The 24,697-nt window shown below is 47.6% G+C and overlaps 1 protein-coding gene across 1 annotated transcript; it reads right to left on the reverse strand.

Annotated features, from left to right (window-relative positions):
- Positions 1–589: 589 nt before the first annotated feature.
- On the reverse strand, positions 590–23,775 carry LOC142767183 (uncharacterized). Its single transcript, XM_075868404.1, has 10 exons — positions 23,680–23,775; positions 22,347–22,661; positions 20,918–21,071; positions 19,986–20,075; positions 18,721–18,959; positions 17,118–17,196; positions 16,530–16,771; positions 14,603–14,827; positions 1,808–1,951; positions 590–1,339 (listed from the first exon to the last, which is right to left on the reverse strand). The coding sequence occupies exons 1-10, from the start codon at positions 23,773–23,775 to the stop codon at positions 983–985; spliced, it is 1,941 nt and encodes a 646-aa protein (XP_075724519.1). The 3' UTR covers positions 590–982.
- Positions 23,776–24,697: the final 922 nt, after the last annotated feature.

Raw genomic sequence — 24,697 nt, forward strand, 5'->3', positions numbered from 1 at the left:
TTTTCAGTGACACTGCCGGTGTCTGGAATCGACCAATTCGTGTACCTGTGGCTGGACATATCACGGCTGCCAGCAGGATGAGAGACGTACGAATGTGCAACACAGAAGAACCGCATCAGCACGAAATTACTGTCGCCACCCTTGTGCTGCAGACAGCCGGAATAAGCCTTCCGGCCTGGCGTGCATAAACATCGTCAATGCCTGTGTACGTTGCCGAGAAGTCCCTTGTCGTACTCGCCAAATAATTTAGCCCCATGCAATGCAGTACACACAAACTTTTTCGTGAAAGCGCTTGTCGCACGCGCGATTATAAAGGGTGGATTGCTTCCCTATTATTTATCGTGGATCTCGCTACTTCTTGGTTTTTGGGGGTATGCATGGAAACTCGCACCGGGGTGGGAAGTAAAGACTGCATAATATGTAAAGTTCTTTAACCATGGAAGCGCCTAACAGAATGGACGCTGCTATCTCACTCCACTTCGGGAAAAATACATCATTCTTTCCAGTCTGGCTCAAATAAACGTAATTAATTTCTATCGCGTGCAGATCCACGAAGTGAAACGTATTTACCGAACATTTTTAACTCAAATTACTACTATCACTACTGCTACTAGCGGCGGTGGCACTGAGTAGACATCAGCGCCGTGAAAACAAAACCGTAGCGTTGAAAGTATAACTATACATATAAGAAAGTAATTCATCGTCACCGGACAGTGATCAGGCCAACCTGACTAAGTGGTGCTCCGCCAACAGAAACCCGAACAAGGGGGATCAGCTTCGGCCCGTCCAGAGAGCATACGATGTGGTGGTCAAGGCTTAGCCTGCCCGTCCCAACGTGGGAGAAGCCCACTGCGCGCCTTAGTTGCCTCTCTCAAGGCTACTAGTAAAGTCCTATCATGCATCCATCGTGGCTCATCATTTTCCCGCAAACCGAAAATACCTAGCCGGCGTTAAGCATAGAATGTAGTGGCGTGTCTTTAATTTATAAGTATCGGCATTCGTTGGGAACTCTCTCGCCAGACGCCTTCCCGCAGGGAGTGTCGATGAACCGTTTTCGCGCCTTGTACATGACCATGCAGCGTCGGTCGGGCGGAACAACGACGGCAGGACTGTGTCCACCGCCCATGGCGCAGCTCAGCGCGCAGTGCATGACGAGAAAGAGCTGCTTGCTCGAGAGCAGCACCCCTGGCAGCGTCTGCGTGTAACCGTTATCGGAAGCATTGGAGTGGCGGGCTCTCTGGAAGGCCAGGTAGGCTATCCTGGAGCCCAGGAGCTCGTCAAGACGAGTCTCGTTAGGGAGGTCGCTTTCCTCGAGCCTGCTCTGCCGTCGAGTGTCATTCTGCGCAGGAAAACAATTCAGAAAAATATTAATTAAACATTTTTCACCTGGTCCCCACTTAGCTGTCTGTTCAACCTGGTCGGTCAGACACCATCACTCTTATTTCTCGTTAAAGGAGACCAAAGACAGATGGATTTCAATAATGGGAACAGCTTACAAAACGGCAGTCAGTCTTCTTCAAACATGTATACAGAAAAATTACGCTAGGACTCGCCGAGGCGACTAGGACAATACGATATAGACTCAGCCGGACTGCAGTGGGCATAGGTACATTAAAGAGGGGTGGTATTCTGCCCTACCCTCAACACGTGGGCTTCTTCAGTTTCCCCATTACAAATGAGCAATCATTTTCTTTCCTTGTTGTCGTTGTCTGCTGGCTCTTAAGACTGAATAGCGAAATCACGTGCGTGGGTTTCGTTTCGATACGTATGATCTTCAAAAGTTAACGTGAACATATGCTTTACTTACCTCACTGTAACCGGCGTAAAGACAGTACAGGCTGCTGCCAGTCACTTGGTCATCTCCGTCCCAGAAACGACGCCAGCGCTCCCCTACGGCCGGATCGTCGTGTCGCCGTTTGATCAACTCGTGCGCCACGGCTTGCGCGATGATCTGGGGCACGGTGGAAGAACAATAAGGTATTCTTCCACCGTGATCTGGGGTAATGCGCCAATGTTGTCACGTGATCGTACGCTAAAAAAAGGCAGTCTCTTGAGCTAACACCAGGGAGTGCACTGGGAAACGCCCGTGCCCCCATAAACTTATAAAATAAAAGATTAAGGAAGTTTGACATTAGTGGTACCAAGTCTGAAAGAACTGGGAAGCTAGGCAGCCTGCCTTGTTTCTCTTTACTCACACTCTCTATATTTCTTTCTTATCCCCTTTTTTGTCACTACATGTTTGTTTCGCTTTGCCTTTCTTTCTATGTCAGTGTCCTTTCCCATTTTGTGCTTTCTTTCTATCTATCGCTTCTATCTATCGCTTCTATCTATCGCTTCTATCTATCTCCCTCTTGACATACTTCTCCTTTCCCTCCCTTCTCTCTCACTTTCTAATATGCTATTTTCTATCATTTTGTGTCTTTATTTTTCTCCATCCGTCTACTTATATCAGTCTTCCTGTTTCTGCCATTTTTATCCCTCTGTATTTCTCCCCTTCTCTTCCTCCCCCTCTTTTTTCTTTCGGTGTCTCTGCATTGGGTCACTCACCCAAGAGGAAGAGGAGAACAACGGTATTGCGTGCCGGCTAATGGTCGAGATAATTTTCTCGTTCTGTGCATATTCACACAATTCCAACGCGCACCCGATTTACATGAACCAAAAAGAAAAAAAAATATGAGACCCCCGATTCTAACGTGCACCCGTTCTAACGTGCTCCTAACGAGTGCGTAATTTTCACGAACGAATGAAATGGGCAAATATTACGTTCATTCGCCGGCTCTTCTTCGATATCTGGAAATCGCTCCGCGTGCTGACCGTGGCGGCCTTTGCTCGAAGTTGTGCACTCGAAGATCGACTTCGGCAGCTTGTGCCAGTCGCGAACGCCAAGTGTACGGCACATCGAAATGACAGCCTGCACTTGTGTGTTGCCGCCGTATTTCGTGTGAAAATCACTTAACGTTTGAAATAACGTATAACGTCCGGAATTATCGTGGCAAACACGACGCATTTTCGCGGTTGCTGCACCCATTCTTCGACGAGGTGGCCCACAGATCGTACAATGACAGCACGACGCCCATTGCAAACGTCTGCAGCGAAGCAGAAAGCCGCAAGTAAATGTGCTTTCATTGTTGCCAGCAACAAATAAATGGTCACACGCCACAAAACGGCCATGACGATGGGCTGCAAATGTTGCGACCTTCGTAGAAGCCAAGTCCGCCTGTCGAAAATTTGCCTCAAGCGATGCCACGCGTTTACGAAATTTATAAGTAAAAAAAAAGAATTGACATTCCCAATTGGTTGCATTGTCATTTCCTATCATCTTGGAGTTTTTAAGCCGTCACAACTGCTTCTACATGTCATTTAGATGCGTGTTAAAGAACTCCAGGTGGTCGAAATTTATATAGCTTTCCCACGCGTTGAAACTTGTAAGCTATATGCATATATTGCCACCTGGTGTTCTTTGCCAGTGAACCGTGGGTCAGTTCTGTGCCGGTGAACGAGGAAGACGAAGACGAGCAACTCCTGCCAGCGGAGACGTCCTTGAAAAAAAGTTTGCGCGAAAGGTTGGCCTGATCTGATCGGCTAGGGTGCTTTGCTGCTTGCTCTCGGGGTGTGGCCAAGAATTAAGTAGCTGTTGTTGGTTAATTGATCCACCATCGTTTCTTATACTGCAATTGTTGTTTGATCAGTGTTTTTTTGTGCAGTTCAGACAAGACAAGATGTCCTTATCTTCGCCAGGGCCAGGGACTTTTCTTTGGTCTGCTTCTACGGATCCAAAGGAGGTGCCAGTGGATCTTTTTTTGCGCAACGGAATATCATCGGTTCCAGTGGCTCTAGTCCCGAACAATGACGGCATCATTCGGATGAAAAACCCGAAGATCATTCAGGCGGAATTACGGTCAGTGACGGCCCAATACCAGTTCATAACGGAGGTCCGCCAGTTTGGCAGAGGAGGCATACTGTGCTTTTCGCCAGACCAGTCCTGTGTCCTAGATCTGCTAAAGTGCTCAACGTTTGCATCCCAGCCGGTGAGCGCGTTCATACCTTCTCATTTAGCATGTACCCGAGGTCTAGTGCGTGGCGTCGATGCCAACATGCCACCCTCCGAAGTACTAGAGCTGTTTTCGCCAGCAGGTGCTATTTCAGTATATCGGTGTGGACGGGTGGTTGATAACAACAAAATACCAACTGAGTCTGTAATTGTGACCTTTGCGGGATCAGTCCGACCATCAGAAATTAAGGCTTGGCCTTTAATTTACAGAGTAGAGCCGCTCTCTCCTCGTCCGCTCCAATGCATAAAGTGCTGGCGATATGGTCACACAATGAAAGGTTGTAGGTCAGCGGTCAGATGTAAGGTGTGTGGAGAAGGTCACAATTCTAGCGACTGTCTGAGTGATAAAGAAAAGTGTTGCCTATGTAGCGAAGCTCATGCGGCCGATAGCTCTAGTTGTTCGGCAAAGGTACGTGAACTGCAAATTCTAGAGATAGTAGAACGAAGACGGTGTTCACGGAAGGAAGCAGCACTTGAAATACAAGCACGAACACAAGGCTACGCCGGTGTTACAGCTCGTAATATGCCAACAATGGAAGCTCTCTTTGTTCCTATTGCGGAAGCGATTGAGAAGGCAGTGGAGAAGGCAATGGAGCGCATCGCTGGGAATATTTGTGAGTCCTTAACCCAGATTTTATCGAACCAGATGGCTCAAATGTTGGGTACAGCGGAAAACAACCTCAGTGCACCACGTAACATTAGTGACTCCTCGGAGTTTGCAAAGGAGTATGACTCTGCTACGCCACATCAGGCTACGGAAGCCCTTCACATTCGTGACTCCCCTGAAATTTCAAAGAAGTATGGCTCCGATACGCCACAGCAACCTATGGTAGCTGCAGATTCAGTAGAGGAAGGTAGCGTATCTCAATGCGAGCCTACCAGGAAAGTGGAGGACTCAGACGAAATGGAGATGGATCCCCGATCGCTAAAGCGCTCGAGATCCCCTTTACACAAAAAAGGCATCGCACCTGTCAATTCAAAAACCAAAAAGTACCAGAAGAACACCCTGTCAAAAGCTGATTTTCTTAAAGAAAATATTCTAAACAAGGCCATCGCTGAGGCTATTTTAGAGCAAAAATAGGGTCACTTAAAATTCTTCATTGGAATTGCCGATCAATTCACTCTGCAGCAACTGATTTAATATATTTGGCATCAAAATTTTCTCCAGATGTTATTGCACTGCAAGAAACTTGGCTTTCAATGCATCATCAGTCTTTTCAATTAAATAGATTCAGATCTTTCCGTCTAGACCGTCCATCGAAAGGTGGAGGTTTGGCATTTTTTATTAATAATAGAATAAGTCTCAAAGCAAAAATTGCGTATAAGCTCATGTCACCTGACAGTGAAATTCTCGCCTTAGAACTAACCTTACCAGGTTGCATGCCTTTTTTGGTGATGAATGCATACTTTCCTAAAGGTGTAATAGATACTCGATGTTTAGACACTGCAGTGACTTCTAGTTATCAAAATAAAATTCTAATCGGCGATTTCGATTCTCATCATACGTGCTGGGGTTTCCAAACTGATCAATGCGGTAAGAGATTGTGGGAGTGGACAGCGGATAATAACTTCTGTTGCCTGAATTCAAGAACACCCACTTACATTAGTGATAGGTCTCGTTCAGCCTTGGATTTAAGCTTTGTGAGTTCATCACTCACTAGTTTGTCGTGGAGTGCGTGTGATTGTGCAACTAACAGCGATCATTTGCCAATATTATTCGAGATTGCTTGCCAAGGTATAATGTCAGGCTCTCAGACTCGAGTGTTTATTAATTACACCAAATTCAGGAAAGATTTAGAATCTGCTTTGGCAACTCATTCTGAAGAGCAAGAAGATACAAAAGCCATGAGACTAAGTGCACTGATCAAAAGAACATATAAAAATGCAGAATTCGTTGTGGAATCCGCAAAGAGCACAACCCACAGTCCGTGGTGGAACTCGGACTGTGCCCGGGATTTCCGACGAAGAAAGGCAGCTTGGAAAAAACTTATGTATAACCAGTGCCCTCAAAACTGGTCTGATTACAAGTATCACGCTGCAATTTTCAAATGCACAGTCTCTTTAGCTAAGGAACAACATGATAGAAAACATTATGATCACCTTTCAAAAGCTTGTAACAAAAAGGCGCTGTTCAGGTTCATGAGATCACGTAAAATGATGCCATCTAAAAATAATATAGGGTTTGAGATTATGTCCTTGGAAGAAACAAAGAAATCCTTAGAAATCATGGCTAAAGGCCTGGAGTGTAGATTTACATCAACTAAGCCTTACGATCCACAAAAACCAGCGTCAACGATTGAAGTTACTGAAGTTACGGAGGAAGAGTTAGCACAAGTGATACAAAGTTTGCCCTCGTCAGCTCCTGGTCCGGTTGGAATCACAACTGCTATGATAAAAATATTATACAAATTATCACCATGTGACCTACTAAACACTGTAAATTATTCGTTAAAATATGCCTGGATTCAGTATGAGTGGAAATTAGCTAAAATAGTGCCGATACAAAAAAGACAAGGATTCGGATATGTCATAGAAAACATTCGACCCATTTCTCTTACATCTAATATGGTGAAGCTCATCGAAAGAGTGCTCAATAAAAGAATTTTAATATGGATGGAGGAAAATTCGATATTAAATCCAAATCAAATTGGCTTCAGAACAGATTTTTCAATCTGGTGTGCACACGCAGGTTTAGAAAGCCGCATTCAGCTTGCTCGCAAAAAAAGACAACATGCGGCACTAGTGACATTGGATATAGCTAAGGCATACGATAGTGTAGAACATTCAGTATTATTAGACATATTAGAGAGCCACAATCTCCCAAAATATATATTGGCGTGGGTGAGAGAATTTTTGAGGGGAAGAGAGTTCTATTGCTTTAAGGATGGTTGCGCATCGTCAAAGTGCAAACAAACGCGTGGTGTCCCCCAAGGCGCTGTATTATCGCCAGTTCTATTTAACATCTTAATGAGCACTATACCGCATTGCCCGGACGTGAAGGTGTTTGTATATGCTGATGATATTGCATTTTTCTCGGCACATTGTGACATATATACTTTATATCAAACACAACAGAGATATGTTAATATGCTGGAGAGATGGGTAGATGCAGTCTGCATGACCTTAAATGTAAATAAGAGTGCAGTATTGATATTCCCGTTATCCGATACCATCTCAATTTCAACATGTTATAAACAAGAGCCCATTCAACAGGTGGAATCTCTAAATATTTGGGAGTAACTTATAATGCCAACCTAAACTGGACTCCTCATATAGAAAGCATGGCATCTAAAGCACAACGCGCCTTAGGAATTCTTCGTAGACTAAGCAGCCGCCGATATGGTCTACGCAGAAGCAAAATGGTGATGATCTATAAAATGTATATGCGACCAATCCTAGAATTCGGGTGCGTATTGTTCTCCGGTGGCCCTGCCTATAAAATAAAGCCTCTGGTTATGCTGAAACGAGAAGCCTTGAGATTGTGTCTAGGACTTCCGAGGTTTGTAAGAAACAATGTTTTGTATCAGGAAGCATGATTACCTACATTGCCTTGCCGTTTTCGTATCCTAACGGTTCAGACGTTTCTGAAATTTTATAGCTATGCGCCAAGACGATCTGAGTATGATTTTATAAATGACCCAGACAGCTTTTTTCTTGCCCATTGGCCACTCTTTCGAACACCTCAAATTGCTTTTGTCCAGAAACAACTAGATAGGTTAAATGTAAAAATTCGAGATGTGATTGCTGCGCAGGATACAAATCAAATTCTTAAGATTGAATTCGATGAGATTTTTCTCTCTAAGCCCAAATTACAATTCTATAGGGTCTTAAGTAGCCGACTGCAGGATTATCTTGCACACGTGGAAACGAATAATATTATAGCCACAGATGCTTCAGTAATGGATGAAAAGGCAGGTGTAGGTATATACTCACATTCGCTTGACTGGTCTTTTTCATTAAGATTACCGGATTTCACCCCAGTTTTTGAAGCTGAGCTGTTGGCAATAGTTCTAGCGCTGCGAAAGCTACCTTTGAATGCTGCTAATGCGATCATAATAACGGATTCTCTGTCAGTATGTACGTCGATTACGGCGTCAACAAAATCGATGGCCTTAAAGACGCTCCTTATGCTAGTTCCTCCTCAGCTGCAGCTACTGAAATTAGTATGGGTACCCGGTCATTGCGGCTTTGAAGCAAATGAAATCGCCGACTCTCTAGCACGAGCAGCATTGGAAGGGCCAGTACTATTAGTCCTTCCCGAAGTGGCCACTATAATGGCGACAAGATACAGAAAGCTTGCGCTCAGTGCAGACGTTATGGAAGCAATATTGTCAACACCAGAATTTACTCACTTAAGATTTCCATGGAAAAGTCATTGGTGTCCTACAAAACAGTTGGAAACCATAATAACCAGATTTCGATGTCGTGTCCCCCCGTTAAATTTCTATTCACATAGGACTGGTCTGGCGATATCACCACTATGCAACTTTTGTTCAGAATTGGAAACAATAGAGCACTATTTTTTATCATGTCGCCGATACAAATTGCTCAGGAAAACATTCTTAGCCCTCCCATTCGCTAGCCTGGGGTTGAATTTCACTATAGAAAACATACTTTCCTTCGGTGTTTATGATCTGGGCTTCAGCCACGAGAACGTTTTCTACGCAGTTTGCAAGTACCTGAATGAAAGTAAAAGAATTAAGCTTTTAATTGCGTGATTATTAATCATGGAAAAAAAAATAATTCCAACGAACACAAGAGCATTGTTTAACCATGCTGATTCTTATTCAAGGTAATGAATAATTGTTTTATCTGCACAAGTGACAAGCAACTATTGCACTCCTTTCATTCTGACTAGGGTGTCTTTTCTTTTTTCTTTTTTCTGGTGGGTGGTTTCGATATTTAAAAAAAAAACTTACTTAATTAAGTCATCGATTCTTGGCCGATCCCCCTGAGTGCGTACAAGCCATGTATGTGGATTCGTCATCATCATCATCATCATCGTCCTTCTTTGTCTGTGGGATTTTTGACAGTCGCGCCCTTTATACGATCCTTCGAGCTCTTAGCGCGTGACAACTGGTGGAGGTGCTGGGTACCCTATGCACCGAACCCCTCCTAGTACAAGAAGCTCCAGCCCCATACCGGTGGTTACGCCTGTTCACCGTGCTAGCCGCAGGATCCGTGGACTGGACCCTGAGTTCGGACTTCTCTCAGAGGAGACGACGGCCCCAACTATTCCAGGCAGCGCCGTCCCAAGCGGCTCCAACCCAGCCGGTATGGAAGGCGCAACGCCATCGCAATATACACTGTTCAAACCAAAAACGCCGAATCCCTTTCATGGTGCTGTCCATGAGGATGTTGAAGATTGGCTACTCCACTATGACTTCGTTGCCGCTCATCACATGTGGGATGACACAGACAAGCTCCGACATGTCTACTTCAGTTTGAATGACGGGGCATGGGTTTGGTACGAAAACCGGGCAGGTGTGTTCACGTCATGGGTGGACTTCAAACGCCGGCTTCTTGAAACATATGCAAGTCCCGATCGCCGAGAGCGAGCTGAACCTGAACTCCAGTGCCGTATGCAAATGCCAAATGAAGGCGTAGCAATGTATGTTGAGGACATGACGCGTCTTTTTCGACGAGCCGACCCTCACATGCCGAAAGAGAAGAAGGCGCGTTACCTGATGCGTGGAGTGAAGGAGCAGTTGTTCGGTGGTCTTGTACGCAGCCCCCCCAAGACTACGTCAGAGTTCCTTGCTGACGCTGTCCTGATTGAAAGCACGCTTCGGCAACGGACCCAGACGTACGAGCGACAAGTGAATTTTGCTTCTGCTACGGACTACATGGGTGGTCTTGGGGCCCACGTCGACTTCTTCCGAGAGCTCATACGCTCCATAATTCGCAGAAGTTATCTGTACCCTCAGCGCCCACTGTCAGTTCTTTGTCCGGCATCGTCCGAGATGAAGTTCAGCAGGCACTACGAGAACCTTCCTGTCAGACAGAGCCGCGGCCCCTAAATGACTTTCCTCGCATGTCGTATGCGCAAACTCTCCTCCAGTCAGCACCACCTTTGGCTCCGCTTCCCACCGCGGCCCCTGCCAAGCTTCCGGCAGACCAAACTCTGCGCCAACCTTCACAACATTTCACTCCGCCTTATACCTCAGCCCCAGCCATGCTTCAGGCAGTCCAAGCGGGCCCGTACCTCAGTGACCGCCGACCGATTCCGCGAAAATCAGATGTGTGGCGGGCCCCCAATTGACGTCCGCTTTGCTATCACTGTGGTGAACCTGGGCACATCTACCGACAGTGCACTTATCGACAGCTGGGACTTCGTGGTTTTTCGGCCAACTCCCCACCTCTTAGGTTCGGCCAGTGGCCTCCGGAAATCGCTGACTACGTTGCTCAGCAGCGCGGATCGACATCTCGGCACCACTCACGCTCTCCATCACCGCGGCGGTTCTCGCCGAATCATCGCACCTATGCGGGCGTGGCGCAGGGCCGGTCACCTAGCCCGCGTCGGGAAAACTAGCCTCAGCGGCCTTCAGGGGCAAGGCCGCTCACACTGGTCATGCTCAAGGCCCCCTATTGACGCGGACTGAAGATACCGACGATACATCGACAACGACACCACCGGCTGATTGCGGAAGAGTGTCCTTAGATATTCCTGTTCTGCTAGATGGTCGCGAAGTCAGCGCTTTAGTGGACACTGGTGCGGACTATTCCATAATTAGCGAAAAGCTGGCTGCCCTTCTCAAGAAAGTAATGACGCCTTGGAACTGAACGCCAATTCGTACAGCTGGCGGGCATATCGTCACGCCACTTGGTATGTGCACGGCAAGACTGCAAATCCGCGGTTGTACATTTGTTGCTAGTTTAAGCGTTCTCCGGCAGTGTTCTCGAGACCTGATCATTGGCCTGGATTTTCTCAGGGAGCATGGTGCTATAATTGACATTCGATGACGTCTAGTCACTTTCACGACCACAAACGCCACAACAGCTTGCGCAGACCCCAGCCACTCCCGAGTGTCTCTTCGCGTCGTCGACGACGCTGTCACGTTACCACCCCGTGCAACTGTTGTGGTTCAGGTGGCGTGGGACGGAGTGATGCACGGTGAAGCAGTCGTAGAAAGCAATCACTTGCTTTTGCTGTCTCAGGGTGTCTGCGTAGCGAGAAGCCTTGTTGACCTTCGTGATGATCACTGCAACGTTTTTGTCACAAACTTCAGCTACGAGCACCGGCACCTTTTTCCTGGAACTGTCATCGCCTACGTTGACCCAGTCGCCAATGTTACCGAGTGTTTTGCTTCCGAGGCCATCGGCACTGCTGAAACGCCTTTCCGCAGCGTCGACATCAATCCAACGCTTTCTGAAGCGAACAAGCAGCGTTTGAGCGAGCTGTTGCTGGAGTTCCACATATGCTTTGCACGTTCTTCGAAGATACGTCAAACACTGATAACGAAACACCGTATTATCACCTACGACGACGCGCATTCCATACGGCAGCAGCCTTATCGTGTTTCGCCAACCGAACGGCACGCGATTCAAATGCAGGTTAAGGAAATGCTTCAGGATGGCGTGATACAGCCTTCAAACAGCCCTTGGTCATCACCCGTCGTTCTTGTGAAAAAGAAAGATGGCACCCTTCGCTTTTGTGTCGACTACAGAAAGTTGAACAATGTCGCAAAGAAAGACGTGTACCCATTGCCCAGAGTCGATGATTCTCTGGACAAGCTGCGACGTGCGAATTATTTTTCGTCCGTCGACTTGAAGAGCGGTTATTGGCAAATAGAGGTCGATGAACGTGACCGGGAAAAGACCGCTTTTGTAACGCCAGGTGGACTTTATGAATTCAAAGTGCTCCCTTTCGGCCTCTGTTCCGCTACAGCCACATTCCAGCGAATGATGGACACCGTCCTGGCAGACCTCAAGTGGAAAAGCTGTCTCGTCTACCTCGATGATGTCGTTGTGTTTTCTGAAACGTTTGACGAACATCTTCGTCGCCTTCGGAATGTGCTCGAAGCCATTAGATCGGCCCATCTCACACTCAAGCCTGAGAAATGTAATTTCGGCTACGAAGAATTAAAGTTTCTTGGTCACGTCGTGAGCGCCGTTGGTGTTCGGCCTGATCCTGACAAAACTGATGCCGTCACTGCTTTTCCACCTCCAACAGACAAGAAAAGTCTTCAACGGTTTCTGGGTCTGTGCGCGTATTACCGGCGCTTTATTGAAAATTTCTCTAACATTGCGGAGCCACTATTACGCCTCACGCGTGATGATATACCATTTGTCTGGGCTGACGACCAGCAGACTGCTTTTGCGGTACTACAGCACCGGCTCTCTTCCCCTCCCGTGCTTGGCCACTTCGATGAAAATGCTGACACTGAAGTACACACCGATGCCAGCAATATTGGTCTTGGAGCTGTTTTGGTACAAAGACAACTTGGCACTGAACGGGTAATAGCCTACGCAAGTCGCACACTGTCTCGCGCAGAATCTAATTATTCCACATCAGAAAAAGAATGTCTCGCGGTCATTTGGGCAATAACAAAGTTTAGGCCATATCTCTATGGAAGACCATTTAAAGTGGTGACTGACCATCATGCTTTGTGCTGGTTGACCAATCTACGAGACCCTTCAGGACGATTAGCACGATGGAGTCTGCGCCTACAGGAATTTGATGTCACCATCGTGTACAAGTCAGGCAAAAAGCACGAAGACGCCGACAGGCTATCACGAGCACCTCTTCAATCCGCCAGTACTAGCGCAGAAGAGGACGGCGCCTTCGTGGCAACTGTCAGCGGACCGGATCTGATGTCTCATCAACGAAATGACGCCGATCTAAGAATGATTATAGATCATTTGGAAGGTGGCACCGCGCCCATTCCTCGTCCAATGTCGCGAACGTTGCCATCATTTTGCCTACGAAATGGCGTCTTATACAAAAGGAACGCCGGTGCTGGTGACAGATCTCATCTTCTCGTCGTGCCTAAAGCCCTCCGCGATGACGTCTTATTAGCCTGTCACGACGAGCCCACATCTGGCCATCTGGGCTACTCGAGAACTATGGATCGGGTGCGGCAACTCTACTACTGGCCTAAAATGTCTGCCTGTGTCAAACGCTACGTGAAGGAATGCCGTGAATGACAGCGTCACTAGACACCACATTTAAAGCCTGCAGGTCATCTACAACCGATCGATCCACCACGTACACCGTGAACAAGTATGCATGGACCTCCTAGGCCCGTTTCCTTTGTCTTCTTCTGGCAACAAATGGATTATTGTCGCAACTGATTATTTGACGCGTTACGCTGAGACGAAGGCGTTGCCACGAAGGACCGCATCTGAAGTTGCCAGTTTTTTTATGCATCAAATTGTGCTACGGCATGGCGCCCCGTCATATGTCATCACTGATCGAGGGACATCATTCACAGCGAAACTCTTCAGGTTGAGTTACACAACCCATCGAAAGACCACTGCGTATCACCCTCAGAGTAATGGTTTAACAGAAAGGCTAAACAAAACGCTAGCCGACATGATCTCTATGTACGTGGATGTGCAGCACAAAACGTGGGACGACATCCTGCCGTACGTAACTTTTGCGAATAACACTGCAACGCAGGAAACTGCACGTTTCACGCCATTCCGACTCGTTTATGGTCGAGATGATAGAACTATGCTGGACGCCATGATTCCATATGAGGACATCGACAAGCTCGACCAATTAGCCCCCGACATCAATGAGTACATTAAACGCGCTGAGGAAGCACGTCAACTGGCCCGTGTGCACATCCGAACTCAACAGTGCGCAGATGCACGGCGGTACAACATCCACCATCGAGAAGTTAATTATGAACCTGGTGACCAAGTTTGGGTTTGGACACCCATTAGGCGGCGAGGTCTCAGTGAGAAACTCTTGAGGAAGTACTTTGGACCTTACAAAGTACTCAGACGTGTGAGCTGCGTGAACTACGAAGTGGTTCCAGACGGAGGCTCACCATCATCCCAGCGCCGGTTACCACGCCCAGAGACTGTACACGTAGTCCGCCTAAAACCATACTTTACGCGGTGATGCGAATTTTCTTCTTGTGCCAGTGAACTCTTCATGTGAACAGTGAATGCCGTTTATTTCCGATTGCCGGGCCCAGGACGCATTTTCTCTCGTGCACTAATTTGTTTAATGTTTTTTTTTGTGTCACCTACTTCGACCCACTGCTGTGCACACTTTTGTTTGAGCATCGAGTCGATGCTCTCTTAGGAGGAGGAGTAATGCCACCTGGTGTTCTGGTCAGTTCTGTGCCGGTGAACGAGGAAGACGAAGACGACCAACCCGTGCCAGCGGAGACGTCCTTCTTTGTCTCTGAGAATTTTGACAGTCGCGTCCCTTTATACGTTCCTTCGAGCTCTTAGTGCGTGACAATATATTACACGAAACACACAAAACATTCATTCGAACGCGCACATATATCACGGTCCAGCCCTTCTCCCGAAATAAAGTCATGACCGTATACGACCCTGCTGTTAGGGCAGATCGACATTAAAATGGTATACCTGTCCGAGAGCGGCGAAGTTGTACGCTGGCAGTGCTCTGACGTCATAGTAAGGCGGTCGAAAGAAGGCCGCCAGCGAGTCCACGTTGACCACGGATACCATCGCGGGTAGCAGCGCCTGCACCAGCGGCGGCAGGGCGTGCCACGCTCGCAGACGTCGCAGCCACAGCTTGGGGAAGGTGGGGGCACTGGCTGCCTGGTCTTGCTCTGTAGTCGTGGCAGTGTCCTGCGGCACGCGGGTGTTGGGGACTACAAGTAAGGCTCGCTGGGGAGCCAGACGGGGCGGGGGGGGGGGGGTGCTAGCGGTTAGAAGAAGATGGCGCCTAATTTTTGCAGCCCGGTTGGGAACACGGCGCACGTTACAACTCGCGCGATCTCTCTCTCTCTTTCACTCACACACGTGCGCGTGTTATACATACAAATGGCCGTATGAACTCCTTGGCCACAAAGAAATAAAAAAAAACTGATGAAAGGGGGAGATGGAAACTTGCGGTGAAAAATCCGTAGGCCCCACACAACTCCTGTTTACGAATTTTTCATAGTCACAAGGAGCAAGACTAACCAGGGGGTACGTGGCGCATCAGGCCCGTGTCCCCCTTTCTCCCCCGAATTTTTTTTCGCCATGGTGAACACAGCTTAAACAATGACCATTTCAAGGGGCCCGGGTGCTTACCCTGACATCGAGGTGCCATCCCCCCCTCCCTCCAAAAAACTCCCAAGCATTTCCCCGAGGGTGAACATGGTTAAATGCGAATGCACGGGGTGATGCTATGAGGGGTATTTATTAATTCGCACTATTATATTGATTAATCACACTATGGTGCCTTTATGGTGTAATGGTTCCTGGGAATCGCAATTTGATCACACGGGGGAGTTTACGTTAACTCACTGGCGAATGCCAACGGATTTTAACTTTACTCCCGAGCGAAGGGGGAGGGGGACGCGCGCAGCGGCGTTAAAGATATAAGGCGCGTTACTGACACCGATATCAGCGTCGCGTCCGTGGCTTATTCGGTAGAGCGTCGCGCTGCGGCCCGCCACGTCCTCTTTCTTTTAAAGATAGAGAGAAGACTGCGGACGCCGCCGACGGCGGTGGATGGTTTGGGGTCGCTTATAAAGTGTATTCACACTTAAAAACGTTTCTGCCTACGCCCCTGAGCCTAGACAAGTCGCTCGAACGCGAAAGCCATCTTCTTTTTCTTCTCCGTCGATTCTCTTGGTTCTACCCTCCCTCTCCCCCCCCCCTTATTTCGACAGCTTTATCCTGCACCTAAAGTGGTTCTGTGTTGCCTCCAGACTCCAGGATAGGACACATCGGAAGCTTTCATCAGCTCACGTGGTTCTGCGTTTCATCCCGAGATCGGCCCACGTTTGACGAAGCGGTGAGGTCGTACGTGTAATGGCGTTCATTATGTGAAGTCGCGTTTTGTGAGGTCATAAAGACAATGTTCTGGCGGTCCGTCCCGTATTGAAGACGTAAGGTGAGGCCAACGGTTAATGTTTTTTTTTTTTTGCAGCACCCGTGTTGGCGCCGCCTACAGCGACGATTTAGGGGCGGCGCTAAGGGTGTGCGCAGGGACGCTGGAGCATCCCCTCCCCCTTCAATTTTTGCCTGCCCCCTCCCGGTTGCCCAAGAAGGAACATAGTCAGAACGCAATGGCTAAGGTCTCCGCCTCCCTACCCCCCTGAAGGAACTCTGGTATCGTGGGTCCGCCCCCTCTCGGTAAAATAATCTTGACGCCTCCCCTGCCACGGTTACGTATTGCGTTTTATGAAACATTTAAGTAATTGTGCTCCATTCACGCATATTCATTGAAGAAACCGACCACGTCCAATAACTCTTCATATGAAATTGGAATTCTTAATGCGAAATTCCATCTGCGCACGTAAAGTGATAAAGACGGAAGGATAGCGAAAACGTTCCGAACCGTCTTTGTATCTCCAAGCGCCCTGAACAGGTACTCGGCTTCAAAGCTCCCTGCTGGCGACTCCGGGAACAGTGCGACATGTCGGCTTGCAGGCGTCGTAGAGCCTTCTGCGGACGCTGCCTTGCTTGCCACGACATCTTGTAGCTTCGCTCCGTCCCTGAAAACGAAGGCCGCCGCGTCCTGGAATTCGGCCATGAATCTGGTCACGTTCGATATGGTCTCGATTGATACGGCATTTTCGCCTGACAATAAAAGAAAGAGTTGCAGATAAATGTCATACGCGGCGACCAGATGATGTCTCACCCTACGTTGGCTTAAATAGAAAAGGGGCAACGGGAGAGATAGGGGGAACAATGAATTTAGGAAGACATTGTAGCACGATTGACATCGGTCTCCAAATTGTTGCTCCTCAATAGCCCACTGGCGTGCGAAGGATTCTCAATGACGGGGGAGGGGGGCAAGTTTAATTCTAAATAATAATTTTTCTTCAATGCGATACAACCGATTTGAATATTTTGAAGATTACACAAGCGCGCGGCAGGCAATTATCCGAGTTTTGTGGTATACACTGAAATGTGCTCTATTCACCTTCCAGCATGTCCAGTGCCTTGTATGGCACGCCAATGACATTGTCCACAAGGCGATGGCACTTGTCTTCCTGCGTCAACTGTACAATAGAAAGGAAGATTCGAGGTTGGGATGCTTTTCGAGACAGTTAATTCACATAACTGTTGGCATCATGAAATGCTAAAACACTGTGGGGCATCATTGCAGCAGCAGATGACCGGTGCTTGTCTTCCAGTGGTAACTAGGCAACAGAAAAGAAGATCCGAGGCAAGATGCATTTTGAGACAATTAACATAACTCATTGTTGGAATCTCATGAAATGCTAAAACATTTTGGAGCATCATTACAGCAGCAGACGACTGGTAAATGTCTTGAAGTGTTAACTGGACTATAGAAAAGAGGATCCGAGGCAAGATGCGTTTTGAGACAATTCACATAACTAATCGTTGGCATAACCATAAGATAAACAACCGTGAAGCAACATTACAGCATTAGAAGACCAGAAAAAGGCCATAAACGTTCACACTAAATGTACTAGCCCCCCCCCCCCCTCTCCTTCTGCTTTAACGAACGAGCATCGTTAAAAGAATGGTGGCTTGTGAAGCATCTATGTGACGAATCTAATCTCTTATATTCTAAACGCGGTGAAAATAGACATGTAGCTGGTATCAATACAAGCTCTGTTTATTGAGCAGTCCGCCGAATCCTGTAGGCAGACATATTCTCACGGGAACCTGGCGGACGTCTCTTGCATGATCTAAAGTGGTTTCAAATGAATCTTACCGATATCACGTATGCAAGGGCGATGTGAGTTTCTTAAGTGTATGTTATCTGAATAGTCATTAGCCGTGGGTGGCGTTAATTCTATGGCACACAATTTACTGCACCATATCATTTGGCAGTGGGCTCCACAGTATAGATCTGCATGAGTCGGGAAAATGTTTAGCGCATTGTAATCTAAAGATTGAACGTTGCTTGTCCGTATATTTCGGGGCTTAGCTATCATGCCTCCATGAGACGATTTTGTCACAGACATTAAGCTGTCTAGGTCTGATCGAAAGCAACGTTGATTGGACGAAGACTAAAGAGATAATAAAGCACAGTATAAAAAATGTTGGTGATGAAAATACACAAACGAAAGAGCAGGTATAGAGGCTTGATTGAAGACATAAAAGATCACCCAGAGATAGGCAGGACTGCTGGATTTAAATATTTGGAACCGTATTAGAACAAGCTGACGGGACGTCTGTCGATCGGTGCCCAAGGATGACCCTCCTTGACACTAAGCCCTGTTTCAAAGGAGGTGCCAATAAGTAGAGTAGGTTCGTTGTGCAGACCAGCTAGTAGTCGATGAATCCAAACGGTTTATCCATTGTCATATAGTGCATAAGGAAAGTGTTAGTTAATTCGTCTAATGTGTTTGTTGTCGACTTTTGTGTACTACTCTAAAGATGTCGTCATAGTCATCATCAACCATCTGGATTTTTTTCTGAACATATTTAAATAGTTTCGTGAAGATATCTACGTGATAGAATTCTGAACTATTGTGCTCTCCATAGGAGAGACATTTTTGTGCCTGTTGCTGTCTCCTGTAGATAGTATAGCCTACGCAGCGCCATCTAACCATGGCTACGCCATCCAGGTTCTCGTACGCGCCCGTCCTGTTGAGAGCCTCCAGGACGTCCAACTTGGGTCCAACCAAGTATCGAAGAACGTGCCAAGCCAACACGAGTCGGTTGTTTAGTCGCTGGTCTGGACGCGACAGGTATGCCACCATGGCCAGCGCCTGCTCTTCTGCGGTCACGTGCTCGTAGGAGGCGTGCTTCGAACGGCCGAACTGGGTTAGCAGCTCCTTCCAGTGGTCTGCAGGACATAGTGGCGACACGTTCTCGAACTTGAAATTAAATCTTGCGAAATTAAGTTTCGCCACACCATTCGTGCTTATATTGGTGAAATATTGTTGATGTACGTGTGCGTAACTATACACAGGGACTTAAGAAGACGGCTCTCGGTCTTCGCGTGTTGTCCCGTCTTCCAAAGTCCCTCAGTAAGTGTCGTGCTCGTATTTCAAGGTATAATGTGAATCACGAACTCTCCCAATCAGACATCTTGTCCGAGAGTTCGCGCATCATTTGCCAAGAGGTAACGAAGCTATCTCGAAGAACTGTTTGAGCGTTCGCAGTCTTGCAGTATTGGCGAAAAACGTGCATTACAAGACAATGTTATTATTGACTGCACATATCGTATACAGTGGTTATGCGAATAAGTTAACGCAAAAGTGTCACGGTTCCTTATGCACTGTGCTAAGGCGACTCAAAGGGCAAAGCCATCTTTTAGAGTGCAGCTTTCAGGCACCCGCTTCTGCTTTGAGTGGTGCCGCCGTTGGCATCGGTGTTACCGATAGAGCGAACGACAACACACGCCTCTAGCCCTGGCAGTTTTCCACGGCAATATGTAACGAAAGTTACATAGCTGTGACTGCGGAAAACCACAACTTCAAACACAGCTTCACACTCCGAGCCGCGTAGCGTGATTGCCGGTGATCTTTTTCTCCGTCGGCTGTACTCATTAACGCCCTCCTTAAGAGCCTTTTTGCATCAGACGTGATGTTTTCGTTTTGTTCTGAACACACTGGCACTAACAAGTACTGTGCAGCCTTGCCTAATACAGTCACAAATTGCCGAGAATTCCAAAGTTTCCCAACGCTCGTCTCCAAACTTTCGCCGCCGTCTGAACGAAGTTGTGGTAAAGCAAAGAGCTCTGCTGAGCAGCGTGGACAGGGTGAACGAATCATACAACGGCGAGTGCATGCATTCGCCGTTCTATGATTCGTTTACCCTGTTCACGCTGCTCAGCAGAGCTGGTCTGAAAGAATCGCTGCTAACTGACCTTCTGGGATGCCAGTGCTGTTGGACAGACTTGCGATGCTCAATTTCACAGGTTGATCGGATCCGTACGTGTCGTTCACGAACTCTGAAACTGAACACCGCGAAACTACAGGTGTGTACTCGAGTGCACAGTAGGCATGCAGTACATTCTAAGATGCAGGCGACAAGGGGATTTTGAGGAGTACAAACGTTTGGACTTCTAACAAAACAACGTGCACGTGGATACTACAGAGTTAGACTTTTCTTCAGTATGTCATTTACCATAGCGAAACCGAGGGGTTCGAGTCACAACTTGAAGCGCAAAGCGAGTTTCCTGCGCAACGGCTTCGAAAAAGCTTTGAACACGGGTAGGTGCTGGAGCCATATTTATGATAAGTGGTCATCCCTTCTTCAAGGTGGCAAATTTTCAAGGCATATTATGCCTTGAAGGCAAACCACATTTCGAAACATTGGCTCTAGCGACACGCACTGCTCATCTCTCCAAGCATTATAATTTCCTGGACTTCTACCCTGCGTAAAGTCTATTTGCTTTAGTATCAAAACAATAGAGTAATTTCACGGTAATTTGAACTAAACTAGCCCGTAAAAAACTTTGACATCATGTCGTAGTAGTGATTGCCACAGGATGGTGTCGCGACCTTTATTGAACAAGAGCACCTACATTTAAAGTGGAGGATAAATCTAACAGCCAATAACCATAGTACGTTGTTCGGTAGGCAGCCCACTCGGAAGGGTGGGAGCTTACAACAAAAGCCTGACGTGGCTACGATGAATAGTTTTGCCGAGAACATTTCTGTGACGTCACACATTCTGATTATCTGTGACGTCACGATGTTTCCTCAGTCGTCGCCGAGTCTCAAACGTTCCAGACGCGATGAGACATATAAGGCTCAGTATCATGTACGCGTGCGTTTGGCTGCTGTAATTATTTACTTTCATCATCCGAATCCATGAGCTGCTCCTTGATGGTACTGTTCCCCACGAGAGCATAGTGGCTCAGGAAAGTCCGGTAGAACCATTCAATGTCCTCCTCTCCCATTGTTCGTGAAGCGGCGATGAATTCATTCACCTCAGGGTTTAGGGCAATCTATAGACAAAAGAAAGTGGCCACTTTTGTAATTTTTTGTTGCGACAACTGGTTCGCAATTGTTGCACAGTGACAATGCTTCTAAAGTACGAGTAAAGGTCATTGTGTTGTAGCCTGTAGGAGACACAATGAAGCTTCCCTCAGTTACACGGGGTCGACCTCTTTCCCGCTGACTAAGAATTGTTCCTTTTCTCTTTCTTAATCATGTAAATATAACCAGTTGAGCATATCCAGTCACACAAGCCCAGTGGTCCAAAGCTCTCTAAACAGCAAGTCAGCAAGAGCGAGTTGACAGACTCGTGATGTGTATACGCACAAGGCGAATAAAATTTCGCCTCGAGGTTCCAAGTACCAAGATCTGGAAACTTCAGCAACTGCGTGCAGCGTGCGTATGTCGTGCACTGCTGTAACATATATACGCTGTTCTAGCACTTTCGCGGAACCCTCGTAACAATTGTAAGAATTGCACGAAGGTCGCCAATTTTCATATAATCATTGTCTTCATAGGTACTCCAGATAACTGATGGAGTGAGCCGTGATCTATTTGTTTCTATTGGCCCCTCTAAACTTGTCAAGTCCATAGTTCTACATATTATTTTTGCAATTTCCAGCCCTGCGCTCAAAATCCAGTTTTTGTCGGAAATCAAGAGTCTGCTCCATAAGTTCTCTCTCAAATCTCCTTTAACCCATTAAGGGCCAGTGTACTTTACAAGGTATACTTCCTTTCTTTTTTTTTGGGGGGGGGGGGATAGAAAATACTCAACAGAATGTTCTGAAATTGCTCATAGGAATTTTGGAATCGGAGAGGACATTCAAGACACGTGTGGGATTCCTTGTCAGTCTACTCTTGATCAGATGCTTCGAGGTTCGTACGCACGGTGTCTTGTGAATGATTGCGTCTCGACTAAGTCACCGTAAAAACAAAAAAAAAATATCATGTTCATCGGCCCTATTCAGGACCCCAAGCACCTCCTTCATAATGAAAACTGCATACTCAGCCAACAAAGGTTTTTGCCTGTTTCGCACCTCTTCTACTGGGCATTCCGACTGGGACTCATATCTTAAATCTATCATATCTTAGCTGATGACTCATATCTTAGGTCTACAGTGCACACGAAAAACAGTGACTATACGGTGAAGAAAGTGGCTGTGTATGTCTTCGCCGTGGACCGTGCCTTCCATCTGCACTTTAATCCTAACATATTGACTCTAAAGAGCAGCTCAACATTATCGGCTCAACAGATCGCCTCATTTTTTGTTCCCGTCCCAACTCACATCGATCACAAACGGTGCCGACGCCTCGCCGATGACGTTGTACTTGCGCGAGAACGCCACCGGGGCGACGACGCCGTACTCGAGCGACAGCTCCATCATGCGTTTCAAGGGGTCCTCCGCCGGGTCGTCCACCATGTGACGTATGTCGAGATTGAAGCGCGACAGGAAAGAGAGGACATCCTGGACGCCATCTTGCGGTTTCCGTGCGTACTCCGCGCAGAACCGCATGAGCTCATCGCCGTCCGCTCCGACGGGTCCGTAATGGTAGTGTTCGGTGGCAGAGTCGTTGCCACTGCCACGCTCGTCCACCGAGTGCTTCGCGCGCAAAATAGCGTGAGGTGAACATATTAGGCCAAGATAAACACAGAAATAAAATGGTTGGGCGTTGCTTTGCTGTCGAAAACGCCAATGATACTAAGTGGCGCTAATCATTCATAACTTCATGGGACACCAACTAACTCAAACTGCTTTGCATAATTAGGTCTTTTAGTAATCACAGGAGCCTTAGCTATCAGCTCGAGGGTACACTTTGAAAACCACAGCATATCCATGGAGTTGTAGAGAGGAATAAGACTATGTGCCGCAGTGGGTCACGATGACCATCGGAGCCTGGGTCGTACCTCGCTGGGTGTTCTCTTCAGCCGTTTCTGGGATGACAGGTAGTTTCCTGTTGCGGAGCTCCAGGTTGAGTTAACCCGCACCTCCACCACTCTGGATCGGGGTTAATTGGTGTAAGTAGTACTTGCACGGTAGGTGTATTGCTGCGGAAAGCTGGCGGCAGCAACCGACCCAGGAATCACAGCTCTCGGGGCAACAGCTCGCGCTCGGCTCCTCTCGCTAAAGGCGTGACCCACTGCGACACATAGTCTTGTCCTTTTCTACAGAGTGAATGATGATGAGTGGGCGAAGCTCCGGAGGTACATCGGTAAACCGTGAATCCTCCGTAAATCTTGCCCAGTCGATCATTACGTAAAGACGGTGAGTACGCGCTGCAGCCGTTTTCCGAGCCCTCCGTTCTGCCGCCTTGACTTCGTCGCTCATACTAGAAGCACACAGACTGCCGGCGAAAGAGGAAGCGCGCCAAGAGCGAACGCATTTTAACGCAAGAGCGAACGTGGTCTCTTATCACGCGTGAGCACGCATCAGATTAGAGCGAGTGCCGCCGCACCATCTCGTGAGCAATACGAGCACTAGCTGTGCGAGCGCCACGTTGCCATCGCCATCCAGTGAGCGCTCCGAGAACTAGAGGTGGCTACGAGGACGCGGGACTTGCCTACGCCTTAAGGAGCTTCGCCCCTAAATGATGCCCGAACGGTCGCTATTTAAAACACACCTCAGTTTCGTTTGCAGGGAAGCTCGGAAACGTGACCGTAGAGTCGCAGACAAAAGTGTTCCGTTTCTTGCAAGAATCCGCCTGGCGGCCGACCATGTCGATGAACCAGTCTTTTATTTGCAGACACACGGAATTGTTGCATACGGCTCTGATTTTTTCGGGAGAAACTTTCCAGCGAGGCCTTTTGAGACTTCCGTCGTCATTGTCGTCGTCTTGCAGTTCGGTCTGATTGGGCGCTTTCGTCACCACTTTCGGTGGTGACGTCCCCAGACGAGCGGCTGCTCGCGCCCTGTCTTTCTCTTCGGCAGGCTCTTCGAGGGCTGCTCGGGCCACCACCTTATGTGGGTCGGTTGTCTGTGGGGGCGTTATAGGCAATTAACAGCAATCAGGTGAACCATTTGTATTAATCGGTAGGGTTTTACATTTCACAACCACAATATCATTATATGGTGGGGGGCGTCGGAAAAACTACATTTGGAGTCCTTAAATGCGCACTGAATGCGATACAAACGATGACTTCGAATGCCGATGAATTTTGCTCACGCGGTGCTGAAAAGACGTCCTCAAAGCGAGCGTCATACGCTCGGGCAAGCAACCTTCAGGTCCAATTTAAGATAGTTTCATAACAAATTATATATACCTTGCAAATTTTTGGCGCTTCTCCAAAACACTTTTCGGAAGTTAATGAAGTAGACTCACTTATAGCGCATAACGATCCACGAATAACGTGCCCAGAAAATCTTCATAATTCGCCATTGACGAGTGAAGTTAGTTATTCATCGCACGCTTCAAGAGTTTTCTCCTTTCGTATCGGCGATCGTGGTGTCATACGCAGTGACGGGGATGACAAGGGGCAAGAAGATGCGCCCCTTGGTCAGCGTCATGAGGATAAACACTTTGACGACCAGAAAGATAGCTCCGAACGAATGGAAACACTAGCAGAAGACGCATTTTGTTGAGCGATGTAAGTAGTTGAGTGTGGTAATAAAGGTTACGTTGGAAGTTAGCGCCTGTATTG

The sequence above is a fragment of the Rhipicephalus microplus genome, chromosome 7, assembly GCF_043290135.1.
Source record: "Rhipicephalus microplus isolate Deutch F79 chromosome 7, USDA_Rmic, whole genome shotgun sequence".
In the NCBI taxonomy this organism is placed as follows: Eukaryota; Metazoa; Arthropoda; class Arachnida; order Ixodida; family Ixodidae; genus Rhipicephalus; species Rhipicephalus microplus.